Source organism: Tubulanus polymorphus, chromosome 9 (genome assembly GCF_964204645.1).
Source record: "Tubulanus polymorphus chromosome 9, tnTubPoly1.2, whole genome shotgun sequence".
Classification (NCBI taxonomy): domain Eukaryota; kingdom Metazoa; phylum Nemertea; class Palaeonemertea; order Tubulaniformes; family Tubulanidae; genus Tubulanus; species Tubulanus polymorphus.
In genome coordinates, this window is record NC_134033.1 from 550,500 (window position 1) to 571,708 (window position 21,209).

A 21,209-nucleotide genomic window follows, 5' to 3' on the forward strand; every position below is an offset into this window, starting at 1 on the left:
TTACTTTTTTTAAAATCGTGATCAATTTCACCATAACAGACCCGGTCGCTATAGAAATGAACTGTTTATAAATTTTATCATATTTTACAAAAATGACCCGGCCGCTGCGGAGAAACAAGGTATCATTTTTGTTTAGCCTAATCGGCCTGTCGCAGTTCGAAGTTGTTTGTTTGAGCGAGCGGTGTAGGCGAGTGGTTAGAGCGTTTGGCTGTGGGTAGGCTGATCATCGGTTCGAACCCCTGGGCCCAGTTTCACAAAAAAGTTAAACTCAAATTTTTGGTGTAATTGCCATTGGTTACTTCATGTTTTCAATGAGGACAACAATTCAAACTTAACCGTTTTAGGCTAAACTTGTTCGTGAAACCGGCCACTGTGCTTTACCCTAGTGTCCTCGAGCGAGACTCGTATCCTCATTGACTTTCTCCTCCCAGGAGTAAATGGGTACCTGGTCTGATAGTTGACTCCTGAGCGCCTAGCAGCTGCTCGGATGTTACTTCTCTCCAGGGAGAGATGTCCGATACATGAAATAGAGTTATCGGCTGGGGGTAATAATACCGAATTTGGAGCGCATTTCAACAGACTCTAGTTTGGATACATAAATGCTATATAAATGTCAATCATTATTATTATTACTTTAAAGCTGTCGCTGATTATACCATGGCAGGTTTTCTTATGCAGTGCCTTAAATACAGGAATCAGAGGGGTGCATAGGATCAAAGGTCAAGCTTCATTCAGGCCCTTCTTTCGTGATGTTATTTTGTGAAAGATTTAGCCAGGATCTTACCGATAGCTTGACGCTGAGCCTGAGGAGGCACGGAGCGAGGACGGGGATCGATGACAGCTAGTTAGTTACCATACCTAATCGTTGGTGGTAAGCTTTTTATAATCAGATATCATGAAACTACACTGCAGATAGGTTACTGACTTCAAGAAGGGGGCCCGACACAGTAATGACTTTAAAGAAAGAGTATAAAGTCTAAGAAAGAAGTCTAACTCTCTAAGACAACGGACAAGTCCAAGAGTTGTCGACAAGTTAATCGGATTATTGAGCCGATGACAGTTAAACCCGAGCAATTCTAGTAAGATCTAATGTCTATTTATTAATGGATGAGACCTGTTTTTCTTGGATATTTTGCTTACTTTTTGGGGTACATACCTCATTTATGTCTTAACAGAATGCCAAAAATCGCGGACAACAACTGAATATCCGATATATTTCCAGTTCTGTACCAATTAGATGGATTGGCAAAAAGACTCCTTAAGGCCAATTGAATGAGAGAGAAAATCCTCCATTTTGTGAAATTTCTTGAATTTTTACATTGTCACCATGCCTACGAAATGAAGTTATTTTTCTTGTGGGGTCTCAACAACTAAATCAGGGTGGCGTAGGCATGGTAACAATGTTCAAATCCAAGAAATTTGACAAAATGGAGGATTTTCTCTCTCATTCAACTGGACTTAAGGAGTCTTTTTGTCAATCCATCTAATTGGTACAGAACTGGAAATATATGGGATATTCAGTTGTTGTCCGCGATTTTTGGCATTCTGTTAAGACATAAATTAGGTATGTACCCCAAAAAGTAAGCAAAATATCCCAGAAAAACAGGTCTCATCAATTAATAAATAGACATTAGGTTTTTATTATACATTACCCCAGTCCGTGCGCGAATATCCAATTAATTAACTGAGTAATTAACTAATTAATCGAGAAAAATGGTCTCGAAGTGGTACGAACCAATTCAATCAAATTTACGTTTTATTGACTAGGATTATGTCAGCGAGGTGGCGCCACTTGACGGTCAATCTCATGGAAAATATTAATCGCGTCGAATTCGGGATTCGAACTGCTCAACTCGCTGGCTCTCCGCGAATCATCTATGTGTAAACCCACGCGATCGACGTAGTTTTCTCAGTGTGAAGACTATTGATTTCAAAATCTCACGAACACTTTTCAAGTATTCCTGTGTTGAGAAATAAGTAACGAGACGAGTAGTAGTGTATAGGTTAACTATTAATTTGACGCACGAGCTTTCGCTTCTAATGGATAGAAGCTTCATCGGGTGAATCAACTTCATCACCTGATGAAGCTTCTATCCATTAGATAGATTGAATTCCGGCTAAGCGGAAAACAATACGGCCAGTAACAAACGGCGGAAGAAAATGCGTTTGAAACCGACAGAAAAACTATATGCTTTTTGTTCCGGAAATACAGCGGACTCGCGACAACCAGAAGTCTTTCAAAATTTATTATAACTACGGACCCATGTTACATATAAAATGGACAAAATGATCTTCAACCTTGTAATATAGTTATTTCCACGACCTCGATGTATTAAATTAGACAGGCCAAGAGAATTCACCCCAATCAGTCGCTTACCGGTTCAGACTGGTTGGAAGATTGTTTGAATGAACCGGAACCGAATTTCCAATTATGTACTTCGATCTAAACAAAAAAACCCTGTTAAACTCGACCGCCGATCACACAACTATATTTCAAAATCAAACCTCCTGTTTCGCTCCCGGCAGGTGTGGTGGGTCTGTAAAGGACACTCAATCGAAAAAATCATAAAAATTCAAATTCAAGATCTTTATTCAGCATAAACAAATGCATGTTACAACAATATGTGAAATATAATAATCTACATGTGATGAACAAGAACCGATTGAAACAAATTAAAGAAAAAACGAAATTTACTTCAGCCAAATAAATAAATAACGGGACAATCCCTATTTTAAGATAAAAAACCCCCACTATATTCAGATTTAAAAGCGATGAAAACGTATTGTATTTAATAAGAATTGAATTAGAAAATTGAAATATATGACATTTCGTGTAAATCTCTCTCTGAAGACCTGGATGGACCCAGTTCCACAGTTGACTCTAACGTTACCTCGCAGTTAACTCTAACTCACAACTGTGCAACCGGGACCTGGCGTTATCTATTCGAATTAACATTCCAAAGACGCGGGTAAAAAATTCCTTGACGATGGTTTTTAATACGTAGATTAAATTCAAAGGCATGAATCAAAATACGTTGATACCTTGTTTCTCGGCCCTGCTGAGCTTAAAAGTTGACCCGGCCGGCCGCCTATCTATCCTGTACACTACTTTAAAAAAAAAATCGTGATCAATTTTACCATAACAGACCCGGCCGCTGTAGAAATGAACCGATTACAAATTTTTATCATATTTTACAAAAATCACTCGGCCGCTGCGGAGAAACAAGGTATGTTTAGCCTAACGTTACGATATTTCAAGTTTTTCGGCTTCGTGATTGTTGAACTTATATTCGCCATTCCCAAATTGACATAATATATTGAATGATCGTAATTAGTTTCACAGTTGATACATCACAGTAAAAAAATGATTAAAATATGCCTTACAGATATCTGAATTTAATCGACTTGTCCTTATAGATTACTTCATCGGTCGCTTGTTGCCGTTCATAATCGGCAATCAGATCCGCATTATACAAACGACATCGAAAAAATTTATCAGTCTGCCGTTTGATGACAAACAAATCACATTCACGATTGATAACACATTTCAAACCGCATTGAAATTCGGACGCGGTTGTGGTGACTGGTTCCAGTGGAACGATATCAGACGATGGCAGATTCTTCGACGCGGTATCGATCACGAAATCTACAAAACATCCGATAACTTAAAGTTACAATATTGAAACGCTAGACCTTGCAAGAATAATCGTAGTTTTACCGGCACATAATATGAAAACAGCCAACCTCCCACGGATATTCTGAGGTTTAGAGAATTTACGTACCTCTTACGTATTTCTCATTTATACGTTCGCAGTACCAATCCGCATAATCATACGACGACGAATCCACGAAATTGCGAGGATCAGTGAGTCTACTCTCGGGCTCAAAATAACAATTTCCCGACGGTCGGTGATATTCAACAGATCTACAGAGAAACCCTGTAAAACTCGCGCATCGGTTCATACACTGATCTAAAGAAGAGACCGTTCCGGCATGATGGGAAATTCCATTCATTGTCTTGTCCGAGATTATGTTCCATCGGAGCCTTTGCTGTGGGCCACACGTGTCTAGAAAAACAATATTGGGAAAGGTTTTTGTTTCGAATTCGGAGACAGTATATACATATGAACCCAGGTAATAATGCCAGAGGTAAAAATGCCAGAAGGAAATATGAGGAAAATTAAGTGAAGAATTTATTAACATTGGACCTGAAAAGGCATTTTTACCTCTGGCATTATTACCGCGTACCTATATAACGGCGTTCACACGAGGAATTCAGTACGGTACTTAGGTCACGCGGCGAAATTCGCAGTTTATTCAGTACCGTAATGAAATACCGGGCTTATTAAGCGCGGCGGAAAGTGATATGGTTAAGAATGAAGTTACTTACTAGGTTGCGCGTGTGAAGCACCATTAGCCACTTGTCCGTAGATAATGGAACTCAAGAATGAGTATGATAAAATCACGTAAAGATCTGATCGCTTTCTGTGAAAATCCAGCTGCATTCTTCTCATAGAGTTCAATCCTTATTAGTTGAATTCGGTAAACAGTTTTTTTTTGAACGGTCAAAATATTCAGTATATACTGTCAATATACAGTTGCTAAATTGGAAAAGAAAAACAAAAAGCGTTATTGGGGTCTTTTGGGGACTTTCCATCTAGCGTGGGGTCTCACAGACTCGGTCTGGGACACAGATTTTACTGCTTACCGTCGGGTTCCAAGCGGCTGGAGTGTTGTACTTCGAGCGTTCGGTGGCATATGCTGAAACGTGAGATATTGGTATACAATTAACAGTCAGTGGGTACTTATCGTTTTAACATAACTCATGCTATAGTTAATCTTTGGGATGGTTCTATCATGTAATAACGCTTATGAACTGATGTGATGTTCTCGTGAAGTGACTTACCGAAAATACGGGTACCAGGTATTGATATATGATTTGGCTGTTGGGTAGGCCGATACAGCCGACGTAGATTCGTTGAGCTGAAAATGCATAAAAATAAGATGTAATTGCATACACGTTGATAATATTTTGATGTTAAATTTATTAAATTAATTGTGGAAAACTATGCTATTATCATGTTTAAAAAAAAAAAAACTCCTAAGAAAAATTCCTAAGTATTATAATGAGGGATATTTTGAATGATTTAATGATTTGTAAATTAGATAGTTGAATGAGAAACAAATCATTTGCTGTGGTTACTTGTGCTATGTTTTGAGTTGTAGGTTTAGTATCTGATATAGGTAATAAAGGGCTTTTGGCTTACCGTTCTCAACAGTTCCTCCAGTTCCACAGTTGTGTGGGTTTGATTCTCAAACTCAACGTCATTGCGCTCATAGCGGAATCTGTATTTGCATATAAACACTTGTTTTTGAAAAATATTCGGTGCAGTAGATTTTCGAACAAATTTGCCGTTCATATTTTTAGATTAACAACGTTTTGATCTTCTAAAAATCAGACACGTCGAACTTTATCGGAATTGTAATTCAAGCTATCGAAATATTACGATTGAATCGTCATTTGAAAGCTACTGAAACCCCCAGTAAGGACTACAAGAAATCTAGGTCAGCATTTTAACTTCATTGACAACAAAAACGCAAATCCGGCGCGGTCTTTATGCCAAGAAATACTTGATTTTTTGTTCGGCGGATACAAGCTTTAGGAAATCTGGTCTATAGGCTGTTTGTGCGCTGTTCGTGCGCGGGTGTGTTTTTGTCGTTGCTCGGTAAAATCGGAAATAAAGAAATTCATTACAACAAAAAGAAATACATACGAATCGAATATTCAATATATATTAGTCGTCTGTGACGTCACTTTGAAACTAGGGCCGAAAAAGGGAATCAGATGAAACGGCAGTAAAGGTTGTTGACGTTTTGGTCGCGAATTCGTGTTGAAATCCTGATTTAAGGAATCATGGATTTATGGAATTGACGATGGTTCCAAATATTGACTACATGAACTGAATGAAAATAAAGTGGATATTACATTTACGAATAGCGTGGAATAGAATTATTCAGACGGTAGGTAAGGTCGTTTTAATGGTCGAATTTCTATTTAGAAGATATCGAATGTTTGTCTTGGAATATACGACCACCAGCAGGGCCCAGCCCTTTCACAGACGGCTTTATCAGTAACAACAACAACTGCTGAAACGTCAAGTTGTTTATGGAGATTGATCAAATTGAGGGATAGACCCTCATGGGATCTGGGTGGCAATTCAACATATTTCCCCGGGTTCAACGTATGTATATAATATATGACGTGTGTTTGGCCTTCGATTCTTGTTTATAATTCTTATATTTACCGTAAAGATTAAAGCTATTTGCTTAATTTATTCACTCAAATTGTACAAATCGAGAACAAGGTTAGATAGAATTTGCTATCGATGTCCAGTTCTTTGTTTTAATAGTTCTTTGTGATTTACTGTCGAGGTTTTACGATTGGAGGGGACACGTCCACAGAGAGTCCCCTTAAATCTGGCCCGTGAGTGTAAAAGGCCCATATCAGCCCTAAGATACTAGCAGCACTTCGTCTGTGTGCCCGGGAACTATCAGAACTTATCTACACTTACTGTTGAATGTATTTTAGAATATTTTTTTCATATTTTTCATACTTCGATTAAACTACTTTTTTTCGCCGTTCACGAAAGTGTCGACTTTAATTGGATATAAATAACGTGAATTTACGGTTTAATGCGGTACAGTTGATTCACGGTGACAGAATAATTCCCACGAGCTGCGAGTTGAACGGCGGTTTAATATGTACGCGACGAATAGGGGCCGGTTTTAATAGAGAGTTATAGGAAGAAAAAATGAGATAAAAATGTGACAAAACGTTAGTTGTGGAAATTTAGCGAAGAGGTCGTTCTAGGCAATGAAGGGCCATCTGCATCGGCTTACACGATCAGTCTTACCTCATTTTGGTTTCTATAGTCAATCTAACAAGTTAACTTTAGCCAATCTGACAACTTAAGACCAGTTTAAACTCATTTGGTTCCATATCCAAGGCCAACCTAACAACTTCATCAGACCAATCTTATGACAACAGCTAAGTTCTATGGCCAAACTTAAGTAAGACCAGGCATTGAGTTCACCGATAATCTTAGTGTCTGATGTACCACAGTTGGTTACACTAGGATCGTAGAGTGACGGAGATCACTGGTGGAGACAACCACTGCCAGTGCTGGGTGAAGCATTCAGATAAGGCCAACTTTTGATTTAATCGATGATGTAACCGAGGAACTGCAAAATGTTTCAGTCTGGTTTTATCCAATCTTTTATGGATTTCGTCTCTTTCAGGACCGTTCTATGGATACCATAGTCGTATTATAAACCGGGTTCGAACCTCGACCACCCGCTGTCCATCACACGATGCCGTACTATCAGCGATACCCGGACCGTCCGTTACAGGACTGTTACCGCGTCAAGAGTACACTCGATAAATGTCGCGGAAAAATACTCCGCCATTTTGTTTTGTCACCGTCGGTATTTGACGTCATGCGACAAGAGCGCCTCCTACCCAAGGAAACGCTAGCTATTATCAGGGTATGCTATTATAGAAGTTTGTCCAGATGGGCAGATTCGTGCTTAAGCTTTCGTGGGCTTAAATCTTCAAAGATAAGTTTCAATTTGTTATTTTGGACGCTATATGGGGCGTACTAATCCCTGTCTGTTGGCCCGGTGCATAACGAGGCAGGGGCGGATCCAATTTGAAGGACTGGTCACATCCCAAAACGGCACTTTCCAAAAAGGCAATATGTGTACCCCTACACTGAGCCGCCTGCATTGAATAACTTTTCGTATCTCAAAACTAGGACACTTTTGATGTCCACAAAGGCAATACATGTATTAGGGACACTACAGCACTGAAATTCACCGATTATCTTTGAAAATGAAATGGGCACTCAAAATTTGATGGGCGTCATCAAGTTCCACCAGTCTGGATCCGTCTGTGCTTTAGAGCCAATTTGTGTTCTATCTATGAATTAAAACCTTTCTTGTCTCTCTTTCTCAGAGCGAGAGAACAAGTGATCGCAGGGTCAAGAGACTGTTGGACTTTCTGCGGTTCGAAGGTGTCGAAACTTTCATAAAGTTTATCCGCGTTTTACGATTAACCGGTCACGGTTGGCTGGCGGACGATATGGACGAAGAAATCGGTTACTTACCGGAAGAGACCGGTAGCGAACAAGATGGCGGCGGAGCTGTCAGCGCCACCGAGGAGGAAGTAAACGAAGCCTTGGAATTTGCTAGAACTAAAGTGAGTTGTTCGCATATTTAGACGATTTACATTTGCAAATGCGACCGTAGTTAATCTAATAATTCGTGGAAAAAAGATTAAGCTTTTAAATGTAGATTTAATCATAGCTTAAATCCTCCAAAATCAAAACGGCTTTTCCTTTGCCTTTCCTGCTCATAGCTAGAGTCTAGTAGACCCATCTACGACCAACAAATGCTTATAAACTTATACCAAGAACCTTAATGTCTGATGTGTCTTAGTGTTGGTTGCACTAAGATCGTAGAGCGACGGAGATCTCTGTGCAGCCAACCACACTTCCAGGACTGGCCGGTGAAATAAACATTAGTATAGTCCTTAACCTGGCATTTTACGTATTGTAATTGATTTCAATTTGTTTTAACTTACGATAGAACTCAACACAACGAAGGCTTTAAAAGAAAAAAAAATATACGATTTGAAACAGAAAAAAAAACTTAGAATGATTCGAAACAGAAGTTTTTTGATCGATTGAATTATTTAACTTTTATGTTTGAGGTTCTCGATGCAACGAAGGCCGCCATCAAAAAAGTGAAGTCGTTTGAACGCTTAGAAATTCTGCGTAGTCTCCCGGTAATCACTCTAATTAATTCTACTAATTAATACTATATTCACGGGAAGAAAACTCTAAAAAACAGTTCCAGCTTTGCTTGAATATCGGTAACGGTGATCCTGATATGTGGTCTAAGGGTCGGTTCCATAGTCGAGACTTAAGTCCAAAAGTGGTCTTAAATCTTAAGACTGATCTTAAGCTGTTAGGTTGGCTATAGAACTAAAATAGTCTTAGACTAGTCTTAAGTCTAAGCCATGACTATGCAACCGGCCCCTGGTGTAGAGAGCTCCTTGTTCTACTGAGGACCTGCCTGTCAAAATACATCTCTAAGCTAAATGTACCTTGTTTCTCCGCAGCGGCAGCTTTCGTTACCGGCAATAGAATTAGTAATCAATTCACTGCCGGGTCTGTTATTGTTATTGTTAGCTTGATCATGATTTTAAGACAAGTAAGTGCACAGGGAAGATAGGACAGGCGGGCAGCCGGGTGGACTTTTTAGCTAGCAGAAATAAGTAACAAGGTATCATTTAGCTACCTGTGTATTTTTGACAGGAACGCTTTTAGGACTATCCGGTGTAAAATGCTTTAACGGTGGCGCAGATGATGAGAGAATCTCCGACGCTTCACTACTAATCTGTTGCCAATACGAAATATTTCCAGTCATGATTTTAATCCATTCTATTTGAAAACGAACTTATTTCAACTTATGTGAATCAAACTGGGGCCGGTTGCGTAGTCATAGCTTAGACTTAAGACCAGTCTAAGACCAACTTAGTTCTATAGTTCAACTTAAGACCAGTCTTAGCTCATTTTGGTTCTACAGCCAATCTAACAACTTAAGACCAGTCTCAGCTCATTTTGGTTCTATAACCAATCTAACAACTTAAGATCGGTCTAAGTTCATTTGAGTTCTATAACCAATCTAACAACTTAAGACCAGTCTTAGCTCATTTTGGTTCTATAACCAATCTAACAACTTAAGATCGGTCTAAGTTCATTTGAGTTCTATAACCAATCTAACAACTTAAGACCAGTCTAAGCTCATTTTGGTTCTACAGCCAATCTAACAACTTAAGACCAGTCTAAGTTCATTTTGGTTCTATAACCAATCTAACAACTTAAGACCAGTCTTAGCTCATTTTGGTTCTACAGCCAATCTAACAACTTAAGACCAGTCTAAACTCATTTTGGTTCTACAGCCAATCTAACAACTTAAGACCAGTCTAAGCTCATTTTGGTTCTATAACCAATCTAACAACTTAAGACCAGTCTAAGCTCATTTTGGTTCTATAACCAATCTAACAACTTAAGACCAGTCTAAGCTCATTTTTGTTCTACAGCCAATCTAACAACTTAAGACCAGTCTAAGCTCATTTTGGTTCTATAACCAATCTAACAACTTAAGACCAGTCTAAGCTCATTTTGGTTCTACAGCCAATCTAACAACTTAAGACCAGTCAATACTTAAGACCACTTTTTGACTTAAGCCACGACTGTGCAACTGGGTCCTGTACTCCTATCTGTGGAACTGTTTCAGTCAAGTGCTTTACGTTTTTCTAACGTCATCACTGGACTCTTTCCAATATATACACGTTATTTCAATCGTATTTTACAGCAACTTCCGCCCCGCCGACCTGCACCGATCGATTACGAAGCCATCCGAACTGGTCGTAAAGATTCGGCCGACAAACACTTACAGAATCTGATCATGCATTACGACAACGAGAGACAATATTTCACCAGACGATACAAGTACCTGCTGAAAGAACAGCACGCGCTTGCGCAAATGATGCAAATCAACAACAGACGACAGGAGATCTGCAGACGAAAATTTGCGAACGTTTCCATTCTACAAAAACAAATGGATTATGTTGCGGCGAAAAACTGGCGCCTCAGATACGGCACGATGTAAGACAAGTCACCCATAAACAAATAACAGATACAGCACCGTCCTAAAAATGAAAACGACGGTTGGACTGAGAGAGTTAAATATTCAAATAACTATTTTTTTTGGTTGTATAAACATTTATTTATATTTATATCCATATATTGTTATTTTATTCCGAAAAAATAAAAAGGAGGTTTTTATTTTTACTTCATGAAAATAAGCGATTTTAAAAAGCATTCAAATACACTTCAATGCACCGTAACTAGAGCACAACTCAGACCTTGCTGGGATTGAATCCTAAAAAACTAGGCGTACAGTAAAGGTTTACATTTACAAGACCAGTATCTTGTTTCTACAGCGGACCTCGTTATAACGACCTCGGATATATAAGTTCCAGAGCTGACAACCTCTTCTAAGAACTGCTATCAGTAACAAATTTAATTTTTTTTTCAGTAACAATTCATTGATATCTGAAAGAAAATGTTCAAACGAATCAGTAATCAACAGTAACCCTTCGCTAACATATTTCTTATTCATTTTATATGCATCTATCAAGTCAAATCAGTATTTCTTGTTATGAAATAATTACAAACTTACAATTTCGTCCCAGATAAGACAATTAATTATTTTCATACTGGATGCAATGAACTACTGCTTTTGTTCCCGTGAAGTTCGTTGTAACGAGGTTCAACTTAAAACCAATCTCAAGACTTAGAACCACGTTAGACTGTGCAGCAGGCAGGCAGCATATGTTCAGACAGTTCAGCACAGGTTAAGCTAGGACAGAGAGTGATATCAGAGTTGGACAGCCAACCGTAGACAGTTCATAAAGGCATCCTCGCTCGCCAGGGTTTGATTGCCTGTGGTCGCTGCTCACACAAACATAAACACTGGACGCAGACCCTTCATTGGCCTATTACACTACCCAAGATATCTTGGGCGGACTGGTTGCCACTCAGCGCCCACCAGTCTATATATTAAGTCAATCAGGTTTGCTCTATCAATACAACGCATCTGATTGACTGGATATATAGACTGGTGGCCGCTGAGTGGGAACCTGTCTAAGCGTTCAAACGACTTAACTTTTTCTATGGCGGCCTTTGTCGCATCGAGAACCTCAAACATAAAAGTTAGATAATTCAATCGACATGGAAGGGCAAACCCTGGCAAGTGAGGATGGTTTACACACAATAGACAGTTTTGAAGTGAGATTTTAAGGGAGTAATCTATTGTACTCGGCAAATAATTGAAATCTATGAATATGCTGTCCACTCGAGAAATCATGGGCAGTGTTGTAGACCACGGTAGGGTAAACCCTGGCAAGTGAGGATGGTTTACACACAATAGACAGTTTTGAAGTGAGATTTTAAGGGAGTAATCTATTGTACTCGGCAAATAATTGAAATCTATGAATATGCTGTCCACTCGAGAAATCATGGGCAGTGTTGTAGACCACGGTAGGATAAACCCTGGCAAGTGAGGATGGTTTACACACAATAGACAGTTTTGAAGTGAGATTTTAAGGAAGTAATCTATTGTACTCGGCAAATAATTGAAATTTATGGATACTGTCCCAGGTTCGAGCCGCGTAATGAAACCAGTTCTTCTCCGAAAGCGTTGTATGAGTTAACAAACTACGCGGAACAGAGTATAACTGATTGCGTAATCTACCGATCAAAAAATCGAAACCGGGGTGCCCTCTATATTCGGGTAAAAAAGTCGAATAAACGCTCGAATCGGATTTCGACGCAGATTTCGAATCGTCGTATTTCGGCAACAGGAATAGATTCACTCGTTCGTCGTTAAGCTGTAATTTCGATAGCAACGTCTGCCCGTCGCAGGTGGTCACATGACTGCCGCGATAACGCAGTTTCGATTTCTTGAAAACTTTCGAGATCGTACGTTCCATCGCCGTGTACGAGGTATAGCTAAAATCCACGGACTCGGCCTTGTTCAATACGAACACTAAATGCGGGTAGTACTCGACGTGCTCGTCGGCGGCGCCACCCGCCGCGTCCGGCGTCGGCGGTTTCAACATTTCGGCCGTTTGTAGAAATTTCAACAGGAACAAATCGGCGAACCAATCGATGGTTACTATGACGACGTTGCAGACGGTGTACATGAACGCGATCGTCTGCAACGAGCGGATCTCGTGGTAGTTCTCGGCAGACGTAAATTCCGGCGGGATTTTCTTCTCGCGGTCGATCAAATCGAACAGAACCGACGAACTGAGAACCGGTTGCGTGTCCAACAGGATCACGCGTTCGCTCGTGACGTACATGTCGATACCGCTCGTCTGATGACCGCTCGATCCGAGTACCGCGCCGGTCGCCGGCTTGAATACCGGCGGCGTCGACCCGTTTCGCCAACCAGCCAACGACGCCATAACAGTCGACTTACCGACGCTCTGCGGACCGATCACGCCGATTACTAGATACTCCGTTTGGTCGACTAACATTTCCATTCCCATATCGCTCCACTGCATCGACTCGTCGACCAGTTTAACCGATTGACTGATTTCGGGTGGTGGAGCCATCCTCGATTGCGGCGTGCCGTCCGATAGCGGTATGAATGATTTCTGGATACGGTACGAGTCCGGCGCGGCCGCTGCAGCAGCGCCACCGTGTGGATCCTCACGCATTTTAACGATGATCGGTCGATCGACTGGTTTACCGGTCGACGCGCCGGGTTGACTCGTTTCCTCCGCTGAATCGTGACGATCGGGTTTAGCTAGAATAATAGGAGTCCGCGTCGGAGTCAGCGGAGTCGTCGCGGGAACGGGAGTCGACTCACGGGAGTCAGCAGCAGCCGTAGAGTCTTTACGCGACGATCCTTTCACGGGAGTTTGTTCTCTTTTTGGATGGCGTCTGCGTCTCCTGCGGCCGCGGTCCCCACTCGCCCCTCCTCCACTCCGGTCTGCATCGGCATTGTCAGACATTTCTCTACGTCTCTCTCTAAAATATCTGAAAAAATAAGCATCAAATATTCAATGAATGTACTGCTGCACTGGTCCTTCTTGTTGCTTGCACCGTTGCAGCTTGGCCTAGTCTTGAGTCTAGTCTTTCAAAATATACTGATTTTCTCTTTTCGCATTAGGTCATTAATCCCCACCTGTTTCAACTTAAGATAGTTAGGAAAAATCGTCTTGAATTCTTCGCCGGTTTATCTTCGTAATAAAAATTCCTTAATTTACATTTGTTTCGAACCCGGAAGTGATGGTGGCTACTCGTTCGTAGACGGTTGGCGACGTTAGGTTGTGTATAAAACCCGGCTGGACGATTTCATGAAAATCCAATTACGCTACGTAGGCTCAACCGAAAATGATTTGAAGGGGAGGAGGGGGCGGACGGGCAGCAGTTTAATTCACCAAGTCCAGGGGCCCAGTTCCACAAAAAAAACTCAAATTCATGGTGTTAATTGCTATTGGTTACTTCGTATTTTCATATGAGGACAACAAGTCAAACTAAGGCCAGGAACCTGTGCGGTGGACTCATGCTTTCAATACAAACTGGGCGGCCCCGATTTATATCTTAGATATTGGCATTTAAAACGCCGAAGTCATTTCCACGCAGAAAACAGATTAAGTTACTTCGACGAGCTAATGGATTAGAAATAAATTCGATCCCTCAGTTCACACCATCACTCCCTCCTCTCCCAACCCCCCCCCCCCTAATCAAATTAGAGTAAAACGACTCATGCGATCGATCAGATTTACCCGAATGAATATCCACTGACAAAAAGTTTACTAATGGAAATTTCATACCATTCAAACTTGCAAACCGCAAACGGTCGAGTCACTGTACTACGAACCACAGTGCCGACTCAATATATACTGCAACTAAGTCACAATCTCCATATGACGTCATCAAATAGGCTTATCATACATCTTTGATTGTCATCATTTTATAGACTCCGGTGGCGACTGCTGCAGTCGCGTAGAGAGTATTCACTGTTAACAGGGTCCGATCTAAGCACGGGACAATTAGGTTATCATTATCACTTGTCACGGCGTCGGGCTAGTGCAATTTTACGTCACAAAGCTTCTTTTCCCACTCGATACAACGCCTGTTACTGGAGCGACTGCGTGTTGCTCTCGCGAACGATGAACGTCTCAACGATGAACACGGCGGGTCATAGAATACGCGTTAACGCTGATAACGTGATTACGTACGGCGTTTTACCGGTGACGTTCCTGTTCGGTTCGGTCGGCAACGTCATCTCGTTACGGATTTTGACCGCTCGAAAATTCAACTTCTTAAAAACGTCGGTCGGCGTTTATCTAACGGCGCTTGCGTTCGCTGACGTTAACGTCACTTGCGTTTACGTTCCGGTGTTATTCGTACGGATTTATTTCGATCAGCTCGTTCTGTCGCACGGCTTCTGTAAGGCGTACGAGATACTGGGCAGTGGCGCCATCTCTACGTCGAATATGCTACTAACGTTGATGACGTTTGACCGGTACTTGGTGGTGCGATTTCCGTTAAAAGCGAAGTCAATTTGTCGCCCTCGTAAAGCGTCCAAAATCATCTCGGTTTTACTAGTAGTTCAAGCTTTGCGCCTCGTACCCCAAGGCGTCCTGTCCGGGGTCGGCGATAACGCACGCGGATTGGACTGTTTCTCCAGATACGACCCAACCATACCCGCCATCTACGAACAGATATTCACCGTTCTGTCGAACGCCATTTTCTCTTTGATTTTACCAGTGTTTTTCACGATTGGCGCCAATTTAGCGATGATTTACTCCTTACAATCGCAGCGTTCAGAGATCAAACACAAATTATCGACTCAATCTAAAGATTCGTCTTTAAACTTTTTAGTTTTAGTAATTTCAGTAGTTCTTGTGTTGACCCATTTACCCAGGCTCATCTACTATTTCCATATTTGGGCATATGACGTATTTCGGTATATGGGAGGAGCTACGCTTTATTTTTTCGAGCACGTTTTGTATTATTGTTCCGAGTCGTTGATTCTCACGAATTCGGCCGTCAATTTCTACGTTTATTGCTTGAGCTCGCGACGATTCAGAGTCGGCGCTAAATCGTTGTTCTGTCGACGATAGAATTCGGAAAAAAGGGAAATTACCGACAGTGAAAGGAAACCAGGATTCGATCTCCCGCAACCTCGTGACTGCCAGTCGAATACGAATACGAATACGAATACGAATACGAATATTTATTACACTCCAACCATTTCCATGGTATATGGAGGAAAAGAAACAGTATTTACAATTATTTACAAAAACAGTAGATAAAAGCACTTTGAAACATAACAAACGTTATTTACAACATACTATTTACACACACTACCGGAGGGATCTATATACATCCAGACCTAATTTGATAAATTTAGCAAGTTTAAAAGTTGGATTTTTTAAAACATCAAGATTCCGAAAGGTATTTGAATTTAGGTAGCTTTCACGGAATACGGTAAGTAATTTACAGTCAAAAATGAAATGTAGTTCGTCGCCTAAAACGTTACAGGTGGGGCATAATCTATCGGTTCTCAGTAGATGGAGATTTGACAATTTATTTACAGGTAGGAGATAAGACCCAATCCTGAACTGGAATAAGCTGGTCACTAAGTCGTCATCAAGCCGATTTATATAGTTTTCAAATTTGATATCCTTCTTATATTGTCTAAAATTAATGTATAACGGGTTATTATTTAGCCTAAATTCTGTCTCTTGCACATGCTGATCACGGAGTAAACGGTGTAATTGTTTTGGAGAAGTCCTAGAGTTTACCATAGATTGTTGTGTCCATATATACGAAAGGCCACAGTCATCAAAAGTCTTCTTAATAAATAACAGCAGGGGCTCTTAAACCTATCATTCAGATATAAACTATAAGATATCTTATAGAGAATTGAACTAAGTTTACTTTGTTTGCACTCTATCGTTTTGACCCAAAAATTAATCATTCTACGCTTTACGCTTATATACATAGGATAACGTCCTAACTCCGCTAATACTTGAAGGTTATGGGAATATTTTGTAACTTTCATGATAATTTTACAAAATAAACAGTGGAGGTTTTCTAATAAGTCAAGGTTTTCATATCCCCAGATTTCGCAACCGTACAACGCGATAGGAGCGACGCACATGTCAAATAGTTTAAACATTACATCTACTGGAAGTTTCAAACGTCTGCCCTTTTGAATAATAGAATACATAGCTTTCATAGCTTTATCATAGAGAAATTTTTTTGCTTTAGCGAAACTACCGTTCCAATTGAATTTCACTCCGAGATACACATAATCCTCAACTAACTCTAACTCCTGATTACCGAACATGAATTTCGAAATACGCTTAATCCTACTTTTACTTCGAGCGAAGACTAATATTTTAGTTTTATCAACATTCACCGTGAGGCCGTTGTCGGCGCAATATTCAAATAATGTATCCAAATGTGACTGGAGAGATTCCTCATCTTCAGCAAGAATGACTGTGTCATCCGCATAAAGGATAATGAATAAGTTAAGTAAAGTCCCTAGTTCTGGGTCACAATTCACATTAAGCTTTTCAATATACGACAAAGTTGGTTTACCGCGCGTAGCAAAAAAGTCTTCAATGTCGAAGATTTTTGTCCACAGCGCCACCTAGCGAGTCATTACAATTATTTCATTTGCGATTGGCCAACTTTCTACATAAATTAACGAGTGATTCTATATAGGCTATAATGTTATATTGACCCATCGTCTTATCCACGCATCGACCAGATACGGAAAAAATAACGCCTAAACTTTGTGTAATTTCGTTATTATATATCTTTTTATTTGTTGTTAACAGTTGATTTTCACAGAATTCGGTGACTGTTGCTCAGCAGAGACAAAACTCTCGCGAGTCCTTTCTGTCCGCAAAGCTGCAAGAAACAAATAATCAATTAATTTTGAATGAGACAGAAGTAAATAAAATGTCAATGTTAAGTGAAAAATGAAGAAGATAACTGATCAACTGATTACCTGCGTGAGCGTGATCTAATATCCATAGCCGACTCCTCCGTAACCGGCTCCCATTCCGACTCCGTATCCACTTCCAGCTCCAGCACCGGCTCCAGCGCCATAACCAGCTCCAGCTCCCTGTCCGGCACCGTAACTACCGTAACCGGCTCCGTAACCAGCTCCCAATCCGACTCCGTAACCAGCACCAGCTCCTGCTCCGTAGCCTGATCCGGCACCTGTTCCGGCGCCATAGCTTCCGTAGCCAGCTCCCAATCCGACTCCGTAACCAGCACCAGCTCCAGCGCCATAGCCTGCTCCGGCGCCCGTTCCGGCGCCATAGCTTCCGTAGCCAGCTCCCATTCCGACTCCGTAACCAGCACCTGCTCCTGCTCCGGCGCCTGATCCGGCACCCATTCCGGCACCATAGCTTCCGTATCCAGCTCCCATTCCGACTCCGTAACCTGCACCAGCTCCAGCGCCAGCTCCTGCTCCATAACCCATTCCGGCGCCATTATGACCAGCTCCCATTCCTGCTCCAGTTCCGGCACCCACTCCAGCACCTAATCCCGCTCCAGTACCAACTCCATAACCAGCACCAACTCCAGCACCTAATCCGGCTCCAGTACCAACTCCATAACCAGCACCAACTCCAGCGCCAGTACCAGCACCCAGTCCTACTCCATAGCCTGCTCCAACTCCAGCACCAGTACCAACTCCGTAACCAGCGCCGAGCCCAGCACCAGTACCAGCACCCGTTCCCACTCCATAGCCTGCTCCAACTCCAGCACCAGTACCAACTCCGTAACCAGCGCCGAGCCCAGCACCAGTACCAGCACCCGTTCCCACTCCATAGCCTGCTCCAACTCCAGCACCAGTACCAACTCCGTAACCAGCTCCCATTCCAGCACCAGTACCAGCACCGACTCCAGCTCCAGTGGCCATTCCGGAACCATACGCACCTCCATGGGCCATTCCAACTGCGTGGCCGGCTCCATGACCGTAGCCCATTCCGGCGCCATGGCCAACTCCGTGACCGTAGCCCATTCCAGCTCCGTGGCCAACTCCGTGACCGTAGCCCATTCCGGCTCCGTGGCCAACTCCGTGACCGTAGCCCATTCCGGCTCCGTGGCCAACTCCGTGACCGTAATAGCTGGCCATACAGCTAGCGATCAGGCCGAGAAAAATAACTGCAAACTTCGTCATATTGTCGCCTGAAATAGATAACAATGTAATTGAATATATCTGACTAAATGATAGACCTAACTATCAAAATGGTTGTCTCTTGTGAATCCCCCTATGACATCATTAAACCAACAATCATTCAAGTTATTCGTTGGTTATGATTTACTTTCGAATATAAAGATCAAATCGGAAGTGGACAATTTGATGAAGTCATAGAGGGAGATTTATGAAGGGCATTTATGGAAAGGTTTATGGAAGTTACAATAGACACCTGATCGCCATATGGAAAATGAATAACGTGGCCATTTTAAAGGCAACAACCTTAAATTTCTAGAATATTGTGCATTTTCCGTCAAATGAATACGGAGAAATTGAATCCAAAATTTCTAGTATTTACAAGAATTGAAACGTGAGACTCGTGTCAAAAGAAAATCGGTTTGTGTTCCATTTTTCAGCTTACCTTATTTCAAGTATCGCACTGACCCAGGTTAACCTGCAGCCTTCGTGAAAGAAAGAGTATTCAATACTAAAGAAAATCTACCAGATCGGAATTCGCATTATATCCGTTTGAAAAGCATCAATTCTTTCAATCTGTTACCGAAGTAAGGTTCACATTAAATTGTTGATTTATGTGCGGGACGGTCACAAATGTAACGTGTTTGGGGCGATTTTTCACACTTTGCTGAAATAAAACGAAAATGTCTGCCATTTGTGGACACCTGTCGCGGCCCGGCTGCGCAGGTTGCGATTTAAAACCGAAAATGGTGATTAAGTTATTTGTTTGGTTTTTGATTGGTTACACAACAAAATGAGTTTGGTCTGGGCTCAAGTTGTTAGATTGGTTATAAAAAAAACCCGAAATGAGCTTATACTGATCTTAAGTTGTTAGATTGGCTATAGATATAAAGTTGTTAGATTGGCTATAGAACTTTAGGCGAGTTTAGACTGGCTATAGAACCAAAATGAGCTGAGACTGGTCTTAAGTTGTTAGATTGGTTATAGAACCAAAATGAGCTTAGACTGGTCTTAAGTTGTTAGATTGGTTATAGAACCAAAATGAGCTTCAACTGGTCTTAAGTTGTTAGATTGGTTATAGAACCAAAATGAGCTTAGACTGGTCTTAAGTTGTTAGATTGGTTATATAACTAAAATGAGCTTAGACTGGTCTTAAGTTGTTAGATTGGTTATAGAACCAAAATGAGCTTCAACTGGTCTTAAGTTGTTAGATTGGTTATATAACTAAAATGAGCTTAGACTGGTCTTAAGTTGTTAGATTGGTGCAAGAACCAAAATGAGCTTAGACTGGTCTTAAGTTGTTAGATTGGTTATATAACTAAAATGAGCTTAGACTGGTCTTAAGTTGTTAGATTGGTTATAGAAAATAAGGTGAGATTAGACTGGTTTTAAGTTGTTAGATTGGTTATAAAACCAAAATGAGACCTTCTTGATGAAAAAACGGTTGGACTAGGTGAAACTTACTACTTTATCTAATTCTTTCAACTCCATACAGCGGACCTTTTTTCCCATGTGAAAGTAGAGGAATTTTTCGAAACTAACCACACCTGACTGGTCACCAGCGGACATATAACTGGTCACCGTAGCTAGACGGTCACTACACTGACCAGGGAAAACTTCCAAACCTTAGTGACCACTGCAGATCTATGGTCTATTGGTTAGCATGCTCAGCTAGCATGCTGGAGGTAGCAGGTTCGAGTCCTGCTAGGGTTAGGGTTACGGCCGAGCTACGGTTAGCCCTCACTTACGGCACTTCGTCACTATTTTGATGACGTCCAGACGTTCTTATTGAAGTTGACGCCGTGATGTTACTTTTCTATTTTCGAGTAAGGCCATTCCAGCGAATCAATGTCCCGGCCACCATCGATTCAAGGCTTTTTTCTCGTCCTCTAGTATTTGGAAATATAGCATTCGGTTAGTCTGATGACTACACGTCCACTGAATTACCTAAGTTCTTTAATGAAAGTGACAAAATCATGTTCGAGGTTTTACGAATTCTGTCTTGACAAAATTCTGCTACATAAATAATAGGTACTGATCGGTGATTGGTATGGGTATATATGATGTGCTGCCCTCTGGTGAACTGGATTTGTACTACGCTCTACCCTCTGGTGAATATAGGGACTACGTGCTGCCCTCTGGTCGACTTTATTGGGACTGCGTGCTGCCCTCTGGTGGACTGTATGGGGACTACCTGATTCCCTCAGATTAGATATATCATTGGGAGTAGGTGCTGCCATCTGGTGGAATGTAACACGAATTATCACGGAAAAGAAAAACTTCAACTGAAAACATTTCAAATTGTTTTGTTTTTTTATAAGTTTTTTTTTTTATTTTGACCATAACTCGATTCACAACGG

The 21,209-nt window shown here is 41.3% G+C and overlaps 3 protein-coding genes and 1 long non-coding RNA gene across 7 annotated transcripts; 2 read left to right on the forward strand and 2 right to left on the reverse strand.

Moving 5' to 3' along the window:
- Window positions 1-4,937: 4,937 nt before the first annotated feature.
- On the reverse strand, window positions 4,938-6,957 carry LOC141911394 (uncharacterized). Its single transcript, XR_012620033.1, has 3 exons — window positions 6,915-6,957; window positions 5,268-5,346; window positions 4,938-4,983 (listed from the first exon to the last, which is right to left on the reverse strand). It is a non-coding gene; the product is annotated as an uncharacterized LOC141911394 (long non-coding RNA).
- LOC141911392 (uncharacterized) lies at window positions 5,695-10,892 on the forward strand. Of its 3 annotated transcripts, none has more exons than XM_074802402.1 (5): window positions 5,695-6,025; window positions 7,300-7,545; window positions 8,015-8,257; window positions 8,771-8,845; window positions 10,441-10,892. In XM_074802402.1, the coding sequence occupies exons 2-5, from the start codon at window positions 7,372-7,374 to the stop codon at window positions 10,735-10,737; spliced, it is 789 nt and encodes a 262-aa protein (XP_074658503.1). In that variant the 5' UTR covers window positions 5,695-6,025; window positions 7,300-7,371; the 3' UTR covers window positions 10,738-10,892. The 3 variants fall into 3 exon arrangements, with proteins under 3 accessions (XP_074658503.1, XP_074658502.1, XP_074658504.1); XM_074802401.1 differs by having other exon boundaries at window positions 5,695-6,021; XM_074802403.1 differs by lacking the exon at window positions 8,771-8,845 and having other exon boundaries at window positions 5,695-6,021.
- Window positions 10,874-13,911, reverse strand: LOC141911390 (nonsense-mediated mRNA decay factor SMG9-like). 2 transcript variants are annotated; one of them, XR_012620032.1, is made up of 3 exons: window positions 13,825-13,911; window positions 11,311-13,676; window positions 10,874-11,183 (listed from the first exon to the last, which is right to left on the reverse strand). XR_012620032.1 is itself a non-coding variant. In XM_074802399.1 (2 exons), exon 2 carries the CDS (start codon window positions 13,649-13,651, stop codon window positions 12,233-12,235), a length of 1,419 nt encoding a protein of 472 aa, XP_074658500.1. In that variant the 5' UTR covers window positions 13,652-13,676; window positions 13,825-13,911; the 3' UTR covers window positions 10,874-12,232. The 2 variants fall into 2 exon arrangements, 1 of the variants encoding a protein (XP_074658500.1); XM_074802399.1 differs by having other exon boundaries at window positions 10,874-13,676.
- A 919-nt stretch (window positions 13,912-14,830) lies between these two features.
- LOC141911174 (neurotensin receptor type 1-like) lies at window positions 14,831-15,772 on the forward strand. Its single transcript, XM_074802151.1, has one exon. The coding sequence runs from the start codon at window positions 14,831-14,833 to the stop codon at window positions 15,770-15,772; it is 942 nt and encodes a 313-aa protein (XP_074658252.1).
- The last annotated feature ends 5,437 nt before the right edge of the window (window positions 15,773-21,209 follow it).

Excerpts from the sequence above, each read along its gene's own strand:
- LOC141911392 (XM_074802402.1), top strand. The coding sequence starts at position 7,372 with ATGCCGTACTATCAGCGATACCCGGACCGTCCGTTACAGGACTGTTAC. Across the intron at positions 8,258-8,770 it reads TGGAATTTGCTAGAACTAAA|GTTCTCGATGCAACGAAGGC; the intron begins GTGAGTTGTTCG and ends TTTATGTTTGAG. Across the intron at positions 8,846-10,440 it reads AAATTCTGCGTAGTCTCCCG|CAACTTCCGCCCCGCCGACC; the intron begins GTAATCACTCTA and ends CGTATTTTACAG.
- LOC141911390 (XM_074802399.1), bottom strand. The coding sequence starts at position 13,651 with ATGTCTGACAATGCCGATGCAGACCGGAGTGGAGGAGGGGCGAGTGGG.
- LOC141911174 (XM_074802151.1), top strand. The coding sequence starts at position 14,831 with ATGAACACGGCGGGTCATAGAATACGCGTTAACGCTGATAACGTGATT.